This window comes from Sycon ciliatum, chromosome 13, assembly GCF_964019385.1.
Source record: "Sycon ciliatum chromosome 13, ocSycCili1.1, whole genome shotgun sequence".
Taxonomy (NCBI): domain Eukaryota; kingdom Metazoa; phylum Porifera; class Calcarea; order Leucosolenida; family Sycettidae; genus Sycon; species Sycon ciliatum.
Window position 1 is genome coordinate 8,106,872 of NC_088655.1, and position 17,119 is coordinate 8,123,990.

General features: G+C 49.7%; 2 protein-coding genes across 2 annotated transcripts in view; one reads left to right on the forward strand and one right to left on the reverse strand.

Moving 5' to 3' along the window:
• Positions 1 to 10,484, reverse strand: part of LOC135829138 (uncharacterized) — a 210,596-nt gene extending 200,112 nt beyond the window's left edge. Inside the window, exons 1-2 of the mRNA XM_065341544.1 lie at positions 10,359 to 10,484; positions 9,772 to 9,870 (exon numbers count right to left, since the gene is read on the reverse strand). Of these exons, the coding sequence (XP_065197616.1) occupies positions 9,772 to 9,870; positions 10,359 to 10,484 (225 nt within the window). The remainder of the gene's footprint in view (positions 1 to 9,771; positions 9,871 to 10,358) is intronic.
• A 5,970-nt stretch (positions 10,485 to 16,454) lies between these two features.
• On the forward strand, positions 16,455 to 16,865 carry LOC135829139 (uncharacterized). The gene has a single exon (XM_065341545.1). It carries the CDS (start codon positions 16,455 to 16,457, stop codon positions 16,863 to 16,865), a length of 411 nt encoding a protein of 136 aa, XP_065197617.1.
• Positions 16,866 to 17,119: the final 254 nt, after the last annotated feature.

Below are 17,119 nucleotides of genomic sequence, written 5' to 3' on the forward strand. Positions count from 1 at the left end.
AGTGTCGGCAGCAGAGGTTGAGGCAGATGGCGACGACCAGTGGTTCCTGCCGCATGTCGCCCTTGTACGAGATGACAAGGCCACCACGAAGGTACGTGTCATCTTTGATGCTGCTGCCAAGTATGACGGCACGTCGATCAATGAGTGCATGTAGGCTTGACCCGCTCTGCAGAATGACCTAGTGAAAGTGCTTCTGCGGTTCCACAAGGAGCCAGTGATGCTCACGGCGGACATTACCGAGATGTTCCTGCAAGTCGTGCTGGCTGAGCAAGACCGCCGATATCATCGCTTTGTGTGGGACTCACGTGTATACGAGTTCGAGGGGTTGGTGTTCGGCATCAAGACGTCTCCGTACCTGGCATGCAAGGCGCTACAAGTGGTGTGCCGCGAGACAGCCGACAAGTATGACCCTGCCATGTTGCAGATCGTTGACCGAGACATGTATGTGGATGATCTGCTGCGCTCTGCTGTCTCCGTACCGGAAGCCATCCGCACACAGCAGACAGTACAGGACATCCTTGAGCAGGGCAGCTTCAACCTCCGCAAGTGGCTCAGCAATAGCTCGGAGGTGATGGACGGCGTACCGAAAGGTGACAGCTCACCGCAGCTCGTAGCTAGCATCAATGATCATGATAACTGTGTGCTACCATCAGTCAAGACGCTAGGCGTGATGTGGTCGGCAGAGGATGATACCTTCGCCTTTGAGTTCAAGCCGTCTGCAACAGAGAAGCTGACCAAGCGAGCCATGCTGAGTAAGATGGCATCTATATTCGACCCACGCGGACAACTAGCTCCCTTCACGATTCGCTTTCGTGTCATGTTCCAGGAGCTGTGCATCCTCGGCGTGGGCTGGGATGACCCACTGGACGCTGAGCACACGCGGAGATGGACATCCTCGTTTAGCGAGCTGGGAGATCTGGCGCCGATCCGTGCGCCGCGCTGCTTCAAGTGTCCGGGTCGCGAGTCGTCTGTCGCTACATTGTCGCTGCACGTGTTCACGGATGCTTCAGATGCCGCCTACACCGCTAGCGTGTACGTTCGTGCTGAGTACCCAGATGGCAATGTGCGAGTAACGCTAGCACTCGCCAAGGCGCGTCCATGTCCCATTAAGAAGATGTCGATCCTGAAGCTGGAGCTGAAGGGTGCTATGATTGGTGTTTGCATGGCCCAGACAGTGAATGACGCGCTAGATCTGCCGAAGGCTGATGCCACCTACTGGTCCGACTCGATGAACGTGCTTCGTTGGGTGAGCACACATTGCAGAAAGTTTAAAGTCGACGTGGGCAACCAGATAGCTGAAGTACAAGAGTATTTAGCTGGCAGCCAGTGCAACCACGTTCCTGGAAAGCTGAACCAAGCCGACAAGGGCACCAGAGGCTTGACAGCAGCCAAGCTAGCCAGTGATTCAGTATGGTGCAGGGGCCCCGAGTTCCTCGTCCAGCAGCACAATCAGTGGCCCTCTCGTCAGATAACCATGCCAAAAGAGTTGCCCGGAATGGTAAAGCGATCGCAAGTGATGGCGTTCTCTGTGCAGCAAGTTTCAGCGGAGGTGTTTGGTCTCCACCCCGACAACTACTCGTCATGGAAACGACTAGTAAGATTGATGGCCTGGTGCTACCGTTTCATCAACCGGTGTCGTCGACGTCATATTAGCACGAGAGGGGATCCGGAAGCAGCAGTTACAGCAGTCGACTCTGTGGAGCTGAAGTCTGAGGAGCTCCAGCGTGCCGAATGTCACTGGTATGCGATTGCACAAGCAGAGAGCTATCCCGCTTCGTATCGGCAGCTGACGTCAGGGAAGTCCCTTGCAGCGAATGACCCGCTGCTACGGCTGAATCCAGTGCTCGACAAGATCTACCTGTGTGTGCTACGCGTTGGAGGTCATCTGAAGACTGCCAGCCACTTGCCTGAGCATATCCGGCATCCGATAATCTTGCCCCAGCACCATCGCATTACTCAGTTGATAGTCGACACCGAAGATCGCAAGTGTGATCACAGTTTGGGCCCAAACCACCTCTTGGCAAACCTGATGCTGCGGTTTTGGATCATCCGTGGCAAGGTTGTCGCACAATCTCACCGTGCGCACTGCGTGCTCTGCAAGAAGAAGTGGGCCACTGTGGCTTTGCAGCAGATAGCACCGCTCCCGCTATTCCGAACAGCTCGTCAGGGAAGCCGCTGCTACGGCTGAATCCAGTGCTCGACAAGGACTACCCGTGTGTGCTACGCGTTGGAGGTCGTCTGAAGACTGCCAGCCACTTGCCTGAGCATACCCGGCATCCGATAATCTTGCCCCAGCACCATCGGATTACTCAGTTGATAGTCGACACCGAAGATCGCAAGTGTGATCACAGTGTGGGCCCAAACCACCTCTTGGCAAACCTAATGCTGCGGTTTTGGATCATCCGTTGCAAGGTTGTTGCACGATCTCACCGTGCACACTGCGTGCTCTGCAAGAAGAAGTGGGCCACTGTGGCTTTGCAGCAGATAGCACCGCTCCCGCTATTCCGAACAGCTCCACCGTACCGGGCATTTTCAAGAGTGGGAGTTGACTATGCCGGTCCGTTCCGGACAAAACAAGGACGTGGCAAGACCCAGCTGAAGAGGTACCTCTGTGTCTTCTCTTGTTTGCAATCCTGAGGCTGTCATTTCGAGATGGCGTATGGCCTGGACAACGAGTCGTGTCTGCTAGCATTCACCCCTTTCTGCAAGTGCAGAGCCGTGCCAGCTGAGGTCGTGTCAGACAACGGGACGAACTTTGTCGGTGCATTGCCGAGCTAAGAGAAGCCGATCAAGCGCTAGGTTCTAATGAAGTGCCCGCAAGTAGGGCCAGCCAAGGAGTTCACTGGCGCTTCAATCCACCTCTCGCTCCGCACTTTGGCGGCGTCTTTGAGTAGGTGGTCAAGGCAAAAAGAGCGTAATGATGGAAAGTCTGTCCCAGGCCAATCTCACTGATGAGGAACTTGTAACTGCCATGGTGGGTGCAAAAGGCCTACTCAAGTCGCGCCCGTTGACCACTGTCCGGATTGACGTGGATGATGCCGCACCGCTAACATCGATGCACTTCCTAGATGGACAGTGTGAGCTGACTCTGCCACTCGAAGAAGTCGCTGAGTTGCACCCACAGCGTCGTTGGCGGCTCCTCCAACAGCTCCTACGCGAGGTATGGCGGCGATGGCTTCGAGAAAATAGTGCCTCGGCTGAATGTGCTTCAGCAATGGTCTCGACGCAGCCGCAACATCAAGCCCGGTAACATTGTCCTCTGCATTGTGGCTTGTGGCTTGCCGCCAGTGACTATCCAGATATGTTGATTTTATTGTATGCTTTTCTCATAGGTTTGACAGATTGGTGCCGTAGTGTACTCCAGTCGGCTCCGCTGGAGCTTTGTTGCGGTCGTGAATGAAATTACTTGTTTCTGTACTCCAAGCATCCTCTGTAATATAGTGGATATTGTCTCCCCCTTCCTCTTCCTCCGGCACGCACCAAATAATTCGGTAACGAGAGTAGCGCCGCCAACCATGCCCGATTTGTAGAGTGTGGTATAAAGTGCTTTCTTAACTGTATCTGGTCAGGCGTAGTTGTACAATGGAATATGCTCCAGCTTGTAGTAATTGTGCTATTTCTTTACACCTCTACAGGCAATGTTTGCAATTCCAATACTTCTGCGGGGTAGGGTACTACACTAGCTCCGCTTCCAGTATATCCCTTGTACAGCGTCGGTGCAATATTTGTGCGGCTGGGGATGAATCTACAAATTCGTGTAAGCGAAGCTATCTTTGTGAACGCGCGTATGGCACACTGTGTTCTGGTGGCATAACTGTGTTTCGGAATGAGTGTGCTCCGCATACTGTGCGGGCGGTCAAGTCCTGTTGTATCTGTCTTAATGAACGCATTGTGCGTTGTGCTATGTTACAACGGTCTTGCCTGGTGAGTGCATTGTGCACTGAGTGTCGGCGATGATTCCTGGTGTAACTGTCCTAATTGACAAGCACATTGTGCACTGTGTGGTAAAACTGTGTTTCTGGATGAGTGTACTTCGTATAGTGTGTTGCTGGACATGTCCTGTTGTATCTGTCTCACTGGATGAACGCATCGTGCGTTGTGCTATGCCCGAGCTGTCTTACTTGATGAGTACATTGTGCGCTGAGTGTCAGCGTTGATTCCTGGTGTAACTGTCTGAATCGACGAACACATTATGCGCTGTGCAATTCCATATGAGTCCCAATAGAACTGGCTCACCGAAGGAGTGCATCGGGAGCTGTGCGACGTCCGACGAATCCCGGTATATCTGACTGGAAGAGTGCATTGTGCACTGCGAGATGACTGCGGATTCCCAGTATAAATGTCTTACTAGAAGAGTGCATTGTGCACTGTGAGATGACTGCGGATTCCCAGTATAACTGTCTTACTGGAAGGGTGCATTGTGCACTGCGAGATGACGGAGGATGCCCAGTATAACTGTCTTATTGGAAGAGTGCACTGCGCAGTGTCCAATGCCAGACGAACCCCTCTAGATCTGTCGCCCGGGATGATTGCGTTCTACACTGTGCGACGCCAGATGAGTGCCCATATAACTGTCTCACTAGATGAACGCCTTATGCACCAATCAATGTGAAGCACGTCCAGCCCGGCAGTGTCCGCCACCTCCCAATATCAATGTCTTACTAGTTGACGTATTGTGCAATGTACGATGTCAGTTGAGTCTCTGTACGATTGTTTCAAAGAATGAGTGCATTATGCCACGTACAATGATGGGTTGAGTCCCAGTAGAATGGTCTTACCGGATGTACGTATTGTTTACCGAGAGTTATATGTCGAGTTCCAGTATCAGTATGTCTCATTAGAGGAGTGCTTTGCATACGGTGTGGGGTCAGCTGTGTCCTAGTCAAAATGTATTACTGGAGGAGTTCATTCCAGTATGTCTTATTCGCTCATCAGATTGTGTACTATACAATGTCAGACGGGTCCCAGTATAACAGTCTCTACGGGTGCTTTGGGTACTGTGTAATGTCCGCTACCTCCCAATATCAATGTCTTACTACATGTAGTTGACGTATTGTGCAATGTGCGATGTCAGTTGAGTCTGCATGATCGTCTCGATGAATGAATGCGTTCGCCATGTACCAGGTTGGACGGGTCCCAGTAGAATGATCTTACCGGCTATACATTTCGGTCACCAAGAGTAAAATATTGAGTTCCAGTATCATTATCTGTCCTATTGGAGGAGTGTCTTGCATACTGTGTGGTGTCAGCTGTATCCCAGTAAAAATGTCTTACTGGAGGAGTTCATTCTATACTGTGTGAAGTCAAATTTTGTCCACTGTACTAGTCAGATTGGACATGTGTTACGTGCACTTTGCAAAACAGATCAGACCTAACTTACTGGCTTCTTGCATGGGCTCTGTGTGTTCTGTGTGAGGCCTGGCGGCACTGTGTGAATATTCCTGGATTAATTCCAACAATGTTATGCTGTGAACTTAATCATGCCGTCCCTATCGGTTTTCACTTGTCCTGAGTCTGTTTGTGGTACAACCCTGTACATGATTCTTGCATCCAGATGACTTACTCTGCTGTTCTGTGTGCTTTTCCTGCTTGTTCTTTCTCCTTTCTCTTCTCTACTCCCTGCTTTAGAGTACTCCAGGGGTTGGCTATGGGAGGATTGATTCTGTTCAGCCCAAACTGAACCGATATATCTGCTAAATGTCGTCTTTACAGTCGCCACTTGCTGCTCAGTCAGGTTTGAGAATCAGATGCCTTGTTCATGTGCACTGCGTGGAAGTATCACTATCACCTACCTGTTATTACAGTGCGGCCAGCACTGCTCAGCTCTTCACCGAAGCAGCCACTATCCTTCGATATGGTTAAGTCCTGGCTGGCCAGTTCCTGACACCTGAACTACTATAGACACCCTACATGCTCTCACACTCAATTTGGTGGGTTGTTCCTCATTACTAAACTGGGACGTACTGCATCAGATCAGGATGCTAGCTCCTTGGACTATGAGCAACTTTGTGTAGGTCATAGCCTACTTGTTTTTGTCATGTATTCTCTCTGTCAGTCTCCCTGTTTTGTTTGCATCTCTCTGCCTTCTTCAGCGTTGTCGCCGCGCTATGCTTTTTCTGAGTCACATCTGGCTGCGGCCAACTACCCTTCACTTTGTGTGTAGGCGCTATTGCTGTCTATGTCTCTGTGTATGCCAGTATGTGTGGAGCGAGGATCTAGAAGTTAATGGAAGAGGGAACAGAGTTAGAGCATTTTCGTCTTTTGTCTTTAGTTCATAGCCTATCCATTGCCCACTCCCAGCGAGTAAAGTGCAGGTGGGCATTGACCTTCTCTTTGAACATCTGCAATTCTTTCCTTGTTCACGGGTTCAGCAGAACACACTGCGGGAGCTGGTTCCAGACCTCCACAACATGCTGAGGGAAGGACGAAAGTACATCATTCCGTTCTCTGAAGGAAAGAGTGGGAGTGAGCTGAAACTGGTGTGATGAATGCAGTTGGGTGCTATGGCTTGATGTGTTGGTAGCTCAGGATGGAAGACGGGCGAGGAGCATATCTGGGCCAGTTGAACAATGGAGCTCGTGCAAAAAGAAGAAAGCAGAGTGCTCCAAGCGTTCTGTGAATGCCTAGGCTAGGGAGGTTTTTTTCTTTCTTTTTTATTTATCAACATTGATCACGGCTCTGGGGAAAAGACAAAAAAATGCATAGTGGGAGCATTGATGGCGAGGCTTTCTGCCCTCAACCGACCTGAGGTCTCGACATCATGGGGACATGTTGTTGTTGTGTTTATTTTACATAAAACGTACCAAAAAGAAAGAAGAAGAAAAAAGAAAGAAGTGACAGGTAGCAATTTCAAATTTGGACTTCACGGAGAATTTCAAAGTATTACAAAATCAGAGGCCACATGCCACGTACTGCCACGTACTGCTCTTTTCTCTCCGAAACTCAACACTTGCAAGCCAGAATAATAATATGAAAGACAGAAAAAATCATCAGTCACACCACCGGGACTCGAACCAGGGACCTTGCTATTCTCGAGCAATGCTCTAACCTACTGAGCTACAGTATGACTCTTATCCACAGTGATGGTCAATCTATCGTTCTTCGATCATTCCATATCTGGCTTGCATCACACTGACAGGTACAGATACATGATACTAAATGTTAGGATGAGAGACAGTACATTAGAAGGCGGGGAAAGATAAGACAGAGAGTGTTAGGAGGAGAAGGAGAGAAAAGAAGGAAACACGTTATTGGGAGGAGTACGTGGAGCGGAATTTGAAAAAATCATGGGGTGAGGCAGATATGATGCTGATACTCAGAGATGATCATGTGCCCACGATTAGTCATTATTCTTCAAATAGCGGTTGGCTGCAACTTTGAAACGTTGTAAGTTATTGGTGCAAAATGGACCAGAAAAGACTCTGACGAGCAGCTGGTTCCAGACGGGGAAAATTGCGCGAGGGTAGGCTCGACACAGGTTGTTGCGGGAAGGGAGTGGAATTTCATTTGCCAGTTGGTGTGCGTGGGTGGGTCTTCAAAACGTACTACGGGTGGCGTGGACTGTTTGGGATTGGGGCTGTGGGGTGGCAACATTCTCTGTAGAAGGCGATGTGCATATGGACAATGCATATTGTACAGGAGGCAAAGGTAGGGTCCTCACCGATTGGCGATGGCCACCCTGTTGGATGGGGCGAGCCAGAGTGGTTTGTGCGCGGGCGGACAAAGCGCTTGTAGATCACACAATGACACCTGGAGTCCAGCACTCGAGAGGGATTCCAGAGGAATAATAAAAAATAGCAGAGGTGCTGCGATCCTCGAATAGCCAACTTGGAAACATATACCAGATCTCTTCAAGACATTGGACTTACGAGCACGTTCGAGGTGACGCAAGTAACTCATTATCGTTTTCCAGGCTAATGAAGCTAAGCTAAACCTCCAGCTCTTCAACAACATTCTGAAAACTAATGGTTTCGCGATAAACTTCTGTACCTTCTCCTCAGGTGATATACAAGGAAGAGCAAACAAGAGCAATTACAAATACAATGAATTATGAACTCGGATGGCGAGCTAATAAAATTTTGGTGAAAAAAGAGAAGGACAAAAATTAATATGGCAATAAGTAGGACGAGCTGAAGTGACATGTGGACTACTTTATTAACAATGTAAGCGATGGAGACGATGCAAGAAACAATCTAAAGGGTAAATAAAATACATGTAAGAAGAAAAAGGGCACGAAGTAGTGGTTGCGACTTCGGCGATGATTTGTAAGAAAGGGTTTGCTCCCCACACCGGAGCTCGCGCTATTCCGCCGACTTTACTTGACACTTGACTGACTCACGACTGCCATCCAGAGCACACGAGAAGTCCATCGAACCTTCGACTCGGCAAACCTGCAAGAAAGCACCACTCCCTGCTTGAGCAGGGAGTGGTGCTTTCTTGCAGGTTTGCCGAGTCGAAGGTTCGATGGACTTCTCGTGTGCTCTGGATGGCAGTCGTGAGTCAGTCAAGTGTCAAGTAAAGTCGGCGGAATAGCGCGAGCTCCGGTGTGGGGAGCAAACCCTTTCTTAAGAAAAAGGGCAATGGAAAAAAAGATGATTCGAACAAGTTTTCGTACAACACTCTTCAGGAATCACCGTTATATTATTTCCTTTGTTCTCATTTTGTTCTTTAGTACAACGGTGATTCCTGAAGAGTGTTGTACGAAAACTTGTTCGAATCATCTTTTTTTCCATTGCCCTTTTTCTTCTTACATGTATTTTATTTACCCTTTAGATTGTTTCTTGCATCGTCTCCATCGCTTACATTGTTAATAAAGTAGTCCACATATCACTTCAGCTCGTCCTACTTATTGCCATATTAAAATTATTGTCTCCTCGTCGAATTTTTACAAAAATTAATGTTACGAGTTATGACTAACTGTCCATCAACCACCATTTTGTCGCACTCGCTGACTGTATAAGATCTGGTTACGTTGGTGGACAGTTAATCATAACTTGTAACATTTTGTCCTTCGCTTTTTTCACCAAAGTTTAATTGGCTCACCATCCGAGTTCAACTTTGCACACCTGATGAGACGTCATGACATATACGGCAAAACATAAGTCGTGTGGAAGAACTTGTTTTTGTACAAAACTCGTCCATCACATTTACATGATAGTGGAGTTCAGTAGGATATTGACGTTTCGGTTTGAGACAATTTGTCTTTGGTGAGCTTCCCCTTTCTATGTTTATTACATAAACTTGAGCCTCCCAAGTTGGGTGGTCAGTTGTTTTGCGTCGTCGAGTTGTAGTAAGGCCGGTATGTCCAAGAGTCTTACTATTTTCGCCATCATCCAGTAACTTTAGGCATTTTTGTTGCCGTGGCGCGTAGCTCGTGCTCTTCTTCGTTGTGCTTTCCTTTGCCCTTTGGAGAATTGTTGGAGCTAGGAGTCAGGTCGCCGAATGTCTCAGTAAACCTTGTCAGTTTTGTGCCATTTTGTCGCGCTCACTGACTGTATAAGATCTGGTTACGTTAGTGGACAGTTTGTCAGAACTCGTAACATTTTGTCCTTCTTCTTTTCACAATAATACATTATAATTCATTGTTCTTGCTCTCATTTGTTCGTGCCGCTATATCACCTTGGTGATGCGGAAGGAGACAACGTACGGGAGAAGGTACGTCACGATATGAAGAGAAGGCACAGAAGTATACTCCCAAAAAAATATTTAACTGCTTAATTCTTCTTTCTGCTCATACAAAAACGAGAAAGCATCAGGGATAATCTGACTTACATCATTCTTTGGTTCCAACGAATGTCCAGAATTAAGTAGATAATCTGCTACGGAAACATTACCAATCAGTGCTGCAATATGTAATGGTGTGTCACCATACTGGAAGTAGCAGCAACAACAAAGAAAAACCATGTCCACATATACCCACGAGCATATACATGTTGATGCACACAAACACATGAAAACACGCACATACTCATGCATGAACGCACACACACACACACACACAAACACACACACACACACACACAAACACACACATCCAAAAACACACGCATAAATACATACACACACCTCAGACCCCAGACCTCAGACCTGCCCAACACAGAAGCAATGATAGCGAACAGCTACGTTAGACACAGCAACTAGTGCTGGGATTACACACACACACACACACACACACACACACACACACACACACACATACACACACACACACACACACACACACACCTTGACCTTGACCTTGACCTTGCCCATTGCGTATGCAATGATAGCGAATGTCGTAAAGTTCAAGTGAGAACGCGAGCGCAGAACTTGGCATGTCGTTTCAGGTCTCCTGGTCGACGAAACGGGCGACCACAGACACAGAGAAGAGGATCAGGAGCGGGCTGTGGCGGCGGAGTGCTACTCGCAACTCGTCTCCAGCCGGGACGATCTTGGCAACTCTCAAGCCAGGTGGTCATGCCGAGGTCCGCAAGGTCAGTCGACATCACATCTCGCCACCTCTTCTTCGGGCCGTGACGAGGACGGGGGGCAGGCAGCTCGCCGAACACCAATTGCGCGCGCACACACACACACGCACATCTACTACAACACACAGCAATTTGCGGTACTGGGGAGTACCGGCCATCAGAGTGAGAGGCTACGGAGAGAAATGCGTAGACATGGCCGAAGCAGAATGTTGGCGGAGCCAAGTTTCTACGGGAGAGGATTCAGGGTCGGCCGGGTAGACACTGCCGGAACAGAATGTTGGCGGAGCCAAGTTTCTACAAAAGTCTACGTCCGAGGGACGACCCTGAGTAGCTGGAAATGAACGTGGCCAACACCTCATTTATTCACTTTATGAAAGTGAATTAGTGATGAGAAAAGGGAGGTGGGATGGTTTAAAAACACTACAAGCAAACAAGAATGATTCAAACACAGAACGGATCGAAATATATAGCCAGGCAAACTCTGGCAAGACACGTCGAGTGCGACGTCAAACGAATGTCGCATGTCGCCCACGTTGCGCGCCACATACAAATGCCATGGTGAGGCCGACGTGGTGAACTGCCAAGTATCTACCTCGCAATCCGGCATTTTCAGCATCACTTGGAGGGCCGTTCATTCCATATCCTGACAGACCACAAGCAGCTGACATTTGCTATTAATCTGTCCTCTTCACGTCATTCACCTCGTGAGTTTCGTCACCTGTTGTGCATTGCCGAGTTTACGACCGACACTCGCTACGTGAACAGCTAGTAGAATACTGCTTTCACTTCTCATGTTGTATTCACGTCTGATGCGCGTAGTCGCGTACACTGCTTTCGCGCGATCTTTTGATTTGAATGTTTTTTGAATCTCCGCTTCTGCTTCGAGAGAGGCAGAACTTGCCTTTGTACTGCAAGATGATTTCCAGCAGAGTCAGAGTAAAACATTATAATACAGTCTTCTAAAACAACGAGTCCTGTGCGTTCTGGAGGCATGTTCGAGTAAGAACATAATGGTCCGTCAGGGGCGTCACCGGACCCCTTTACAGGGGGGTGCACGCGAATTTTGCACAGGAAAACACGAAAAGGTTCGCTGTAAGCAGGCCCGTCGCACCGACTTTGGAGGTGGGGCGGCCATGGGGTACGGGAGCCTTCCCCGGGAAAAATTTCAAAAATTAAAGCCAATTGCAAGCATTTCCGAGCATTTGGTGCCATTTCAGTGCAAGAATTTTTGATTCTGCAACAAGCCAAGAAGACGCTATGATCGGGGACAAGAATTCTTCATTATACTCCACCGGGATTGCAAGCATTTTCAGGCATTTGGTGCCATTTCAGTGTAACTAGTGTAAGTAGTTTACGAGTCGTACTGCCTACTGCCTTACTGGTCATGTACATGCACTCGCTACATGCACTCACTACATGCACTCACTACATGCACTCACTACATGCACTCACTACATGCACTCGCTACATGCACTCACTACATGCACTCACTACATGCACTCGCTACATGCACTCGCTACATGCACTCGCTACATGCACTCACTACATGCACTCGCTACATGCACTCACTACATGCACTCACTACATGCACTCACTACATGCACTCACTACATGCACTCGCTACATGCACTCACTACATGCACTCGCTACATGCACTCACGCCGCGTCACGCGATCGCGGCAGCGCAGTACAACTAGTTTTAGTGCATGCAGTTTATTACAGTGCGTATCGGTTATAGCGTGGTCGTGTAAAAGAATATACTGCCTACAAGAATGAACTCTCATGTTTTCATAATCATAACATGGATTTCCTGTGCACATTTATTCTTACAAGCAATTTTATGGTACAGTAGAATATATCGCTCCTAAGAATGGACTTTGTGTAGCAAAACATGCCAGATCAGTACAAAGTATATCGCCTGTAGTAATAACCTCCGTCCAAAGCAGTTCTGATCTGACTCGCGTTGGGTCGTAGTGCTGCCGGTTCAACTATTGTGTTCATGTAACTTATGTTGCATAGCCACATGGTAAGCCTATGTGACTGTGACCAGCCACATGCACAGCAGCACTACCTTGTATGTACGATGATCTTCCTGCCTCTGCGCACATGCACATGATATATCACACTTGATTTATGGTGTGTAAGAAATATCGGAAATAAGAATAGAAAGTCGTTTTTCAAACACCCACGCTATAACCCATACCTACTGTACTATTAAGTATTAGTAGATTTTACCAGCACTACACTTTTCATAACCAGGAGTTCGCAAAAAACAAGGTCAATTTTTTTAGGGGGGTGCATGTGCCCCCCATGCCCATCACGGGTGACGCCCCTGTCCTTCGAGCCGGATGGCGAACTTAGAGACAGAGCGAGCTGAGAGCGAACAGTGAGTTCGAAAAAGCAGGAGATTAAAAGGCATTCCACCAGCAAGAGTTGAGGCAGAAGGCTTCGAATTCCCTTCGTTGGCAGGCAGGAAAATGGCAGATGCCAGGTCTGTAGGAAGCGCAGAATCAAGTAGGTCAGGTACTAGTAGTACGTCCAGAGCAACATCGTTCTCACGACGACAAGCGAAGATTCAGGCCGCTGCGAAGACGTTACGTCTTGAAAAGGAATTTCTGGCAAAGAAATTCGAACAAGACAAAAGACTGGTGGAGCTGGAGTTGGCCGAGGACCTAGCTAGGCTCTCCGATGAGGAAAGTGTTCCGGACGACAGTAGCCAACATAGCTCACATCGCTCTTCGACTAAAAGTGTGCACTCAAACCGTAGCGGTGCTCTCTCGATCTCCAACTGCAGTTTTGGATAATATATGAACGCTGTGGAAGAGCAGTCAGTGCAGGAAGTGGAGTCTGACAGCCGAAGACGCAGTAACGTTAGTTTGAACAATCACAGAGGAGATTGCGTCCAACCTGCAGTAACTGTCGTACCGCAGTCTGAGCTGACAAGACCTGTCAGGTCACCACCACAACATCCTGTACACCGTGTACAGGCCAAGCGTCCACCTATCATGAATGCTGCAGCCAGGAGCTTCAAGCCAGCAAAGGCTGGTGCAGCCAGTAGAACACACCTTGACTCTAATGCGCCACACCGGTCTGTGAGCGCACAGAATCCAGCCATCCATCCACATGGTCCAGAGGATCCCACTGCATCTGCACGATACGTTCAGAACTGGGTAAACAGTGTGCCACACAGTGCTGGGTATGTTGGTATTCCGCAGTTCCAGATAAACCCGCTGGAACTGCCCAAATTCAATGGCCAACAGGAGAGCTATCTTCGATGGCGCCAGCGCTTCATGTGTCTCGTAGACGACGATCTCATGTCAACAGAGGATTATAAGATGGCACCACTGCGTGAGGCGCTGGATGGTGGGAAGGCTGAAGAACTTGTCAGTGGCATTCTGGACGGCCCTGGGCATACAGTGCCGAGCTGAACGAGCTCGACCAGTGGTTTGGCGGCGACAACCGGGAGCTGGAACGGCAACAGCAGGAATTATTGGCCAGTCCCCGGATCTCTCGGGAAGATTACACAACAGCTTTGTAGCGACTCGCAGTGAAGCTGAGAAACGTCCTGCTTAACCTGAAAATGGCCAACGTCGCACCCGGACGCGAACTGTACATAGCAGTGTCTCAGAAGTTCCAAAGACGGATGCTGTCCCGATTCCTGGATCGGTATGATGACCATAGCTGTGATGCGGAGGTGTTGTCTACCTGGCTGCTGAAGCAGGTGCACAGAGCACAGCAGGTGGATGCGCGCCTCGCACTGCCCAGAGAAGCCGCCACAGCATCTATCCGCGAGCCGTACGACGTCCACAGCAGCAGAGCACCCAGCTCAGGTCGGCACGCAACCCAACATGCATTCCATGCCTCGAGGGGTAAGCAAGCGGACTCTCCCAATGCCTGTTTCAAGTGTGATGGTAATCATCTCCTGAGCCAGTGCCCTGCCTTCACAGCAATGTCGGTACGAGAACCCTGGGATTTAGTGAAACCCACACCTCTCTGTATTTGCTGCTTGCGACCCGGCCACCATAGCATGTCCAGTAGTGGGTCCACCTGCACAAAGTGCAACGGCAAGCACCATGCACTGCTGCATTTCGACAAGTTCACCAGCAACAAGCTTCAGCAGAAGCAGTCTAATAGCAGTAACATTCAGGGCAAGGTACCTGTCAAGGAGCAGGTTCTGCATGCGTGCCGCTTTCAACCACGACGAACGTCTCTCCCTGCCATATCATTCATGACAGTTCCGGTCACAGTTTGCAACGGAAGTCAAGAAACCGTATGCAGAGCAATACTTGATCCTGCATCCACCAGCACGTATATCAAAGCCGCAGTGGCTGAAGCTATCGGTTTGACTGGAGATCCGGAACCGCTCCAAGTGACCACACTCGGTGGCAGCCAGATTGAAGCCATGCGCCGACGTACACCGGTGACCATTCAAAGTACAGACTGCAGCTTGACCAATCAGATCAGCGCTTGGGTTCTGCCATGCGTCACAGCTGACACCATGGCAGTCGACTGGTGTCAACACCAAGATGCCTGGACTCATCTGCACGGCATACCATTCCCAACTATGAACACCGGCGACATTGGTCTGCTGATTGGTGTGGATGCTGCGCCACTCCACACAGCACTGGAAGAGCTATGAGGCCCCGATGATGCGCCGATTGCCTGTCGGACCCCGCTCGGTTGGGTTTGCTATGGCCCTACAGGTACAAGCACCAAGAGGTCCCGGTCTATCATCACGAACTGTGCCACTGCCGCTGTACGATCAGAGATGACCTCCTCTGGCACAGAACCGCGTCTGGATGAGCTCGTCCTCAACCTATGGGACACTGAGTCCATCTGTGTTGTAAACGCTGACCAGCAATACCGCACACGAGCAGAACGTGAAGCAGAGGAACTGGCCACGGCTACCATGCACCATGATGGGCAGCGGTACGAAATCGGCCTTCCCGGGATCCGCCCAACTGGTCCGAACATCACATCAAACCGCGCTCAAGCTGAACAGCGCTTGAGAGGTCTAGAAAAGACCCTGTCAGCCAAGCCAGCGATCCAGGCAGAATATCACCGCGTTCTTGCAGCACATCTGGAGAAAGGGTACATCCGGACTGTGCCTGAAGCCATCGCCGCAGCAGACTACCAGCACCAGTGGTACCTGTCACACTTCCCAATCGTCCGGGAGGACAAGAGCACCAGCAAGATTCGTGTTGTGTTTGATGCCGCTGCTGTCTGGAAAGGTCGCAGCATCAACGCAGAAATGTGCACATGACCACGCCTACAGAACGACATCGTTCGCATCCTGTTGCGGTTCTCTGCGGAACCAGTAGCTCTCGTTGCCGACATCAGTGAGATGTTTATGCAAGTAGGGCTCAAAGAAGAAGATCAGCGGTTCACTCGGTTTCTGTGGCATGCCAGCCCAGACGATGATATACAAGTGTATGAGTTTAACCGGTTGGTCTTCGGCCTAAGAGCATCACCCTATCTCGCCGGCAAGGCTCTACTGCAAACTGCACAAGATTTCGCGACCGACTCGATGCGCAGCAACGACCTTCTCCAAGTAATCCAGGAGAGCTTCTATGTCGACGATCTTCTGGACTCCTTCCAGTCAGCTTCTGTGGCAATAGATGCCCAACAACAACTTACACAGCTACTACAGTCTGGTGGTTTCAAGCTTCGCAAGTGGCTATGCAACTCTACCGAGGTGGTTGAGTCCGTGCCAGAAGCCGACAAAACCCCGCAGGCGTCCCTGGGTGTCAACAGTAACCAGCACTGCACTCTACCATCGTCTAAGACCCTGGGCGTCATGTGGTTTGCTGACAAGGACGTATTTTACTTTCAGATACGATGCGTGCACAGATCCACGCTGACCGATGTTTTAAGTACACCGATGCGGATCCAACCTGCGTGAAGACAGAAGTTCACACATTCATCGATGCATCGGATGCAGCTACAGCAGCAACCTGCTGCGTCCGCTCTGAATATCCAGACGGACGCATGAAGGTGACACTGGCATTCGCTAAGTCGCGGCAAACTCCCATCAAGAAGCTAAGTATCCCGAAGCTCGAGCTGAAAGGAGCGGTCCTTGGAGTACAGCTAAGTAAAGAGCTGGAAGCAGCCCTGAAGATACCATTGACGGAGCACCGTTTCTGGACGGCCAGCCTCAATGTGTTGTACTGGCTGAGATCCCACAGCCGACGATTCCTCACAGACATCGGTGTAAAAATCTCGGAGATTCAACGTGCCACATCACCTCTGCAATGGCAACATGTGCCCGGTAAGATCAACCCGGCAGACCTACCCACAGGAGGAATGCTACCAGCACATGGTGGACATGACCAGAGTTTCTGTCCAAGCCATCGACTGAGTGGCCGCAACGCGATATCACCGTCCCAAGCAAGCTTCTAGGAGAGACTAAGCGACACCAAGCGCTGACGTTTGTCGCCGAAGCCACTGTATCTAAACTGCGTCCCGAGAACTTTTCATCCTGCAACCGACTGAAGCGTGTCACGGCTTGAATATTCCGGTTCTCCTCAAACTGCCGAGGTGCCAAGAAGGGGAAAAACCTGAGGGCAGTGATGCAGTCTCTCGTGTAGCTGTGCCGTCGGCAGAGAATATAGTAGTTTCCGAACTGTCGGCAACTGAAATACAGCGAGCAGAAC

Excerpts from the sequence above, each read along its gene's own strand:
- LOC135829139 (XM_065341545.1), top strand. The coding sequence starts at position 16,455 with ATGAAGGTGACACTGGCATTCGCTAAGTCGCGGCAAACTCCCATCAAG.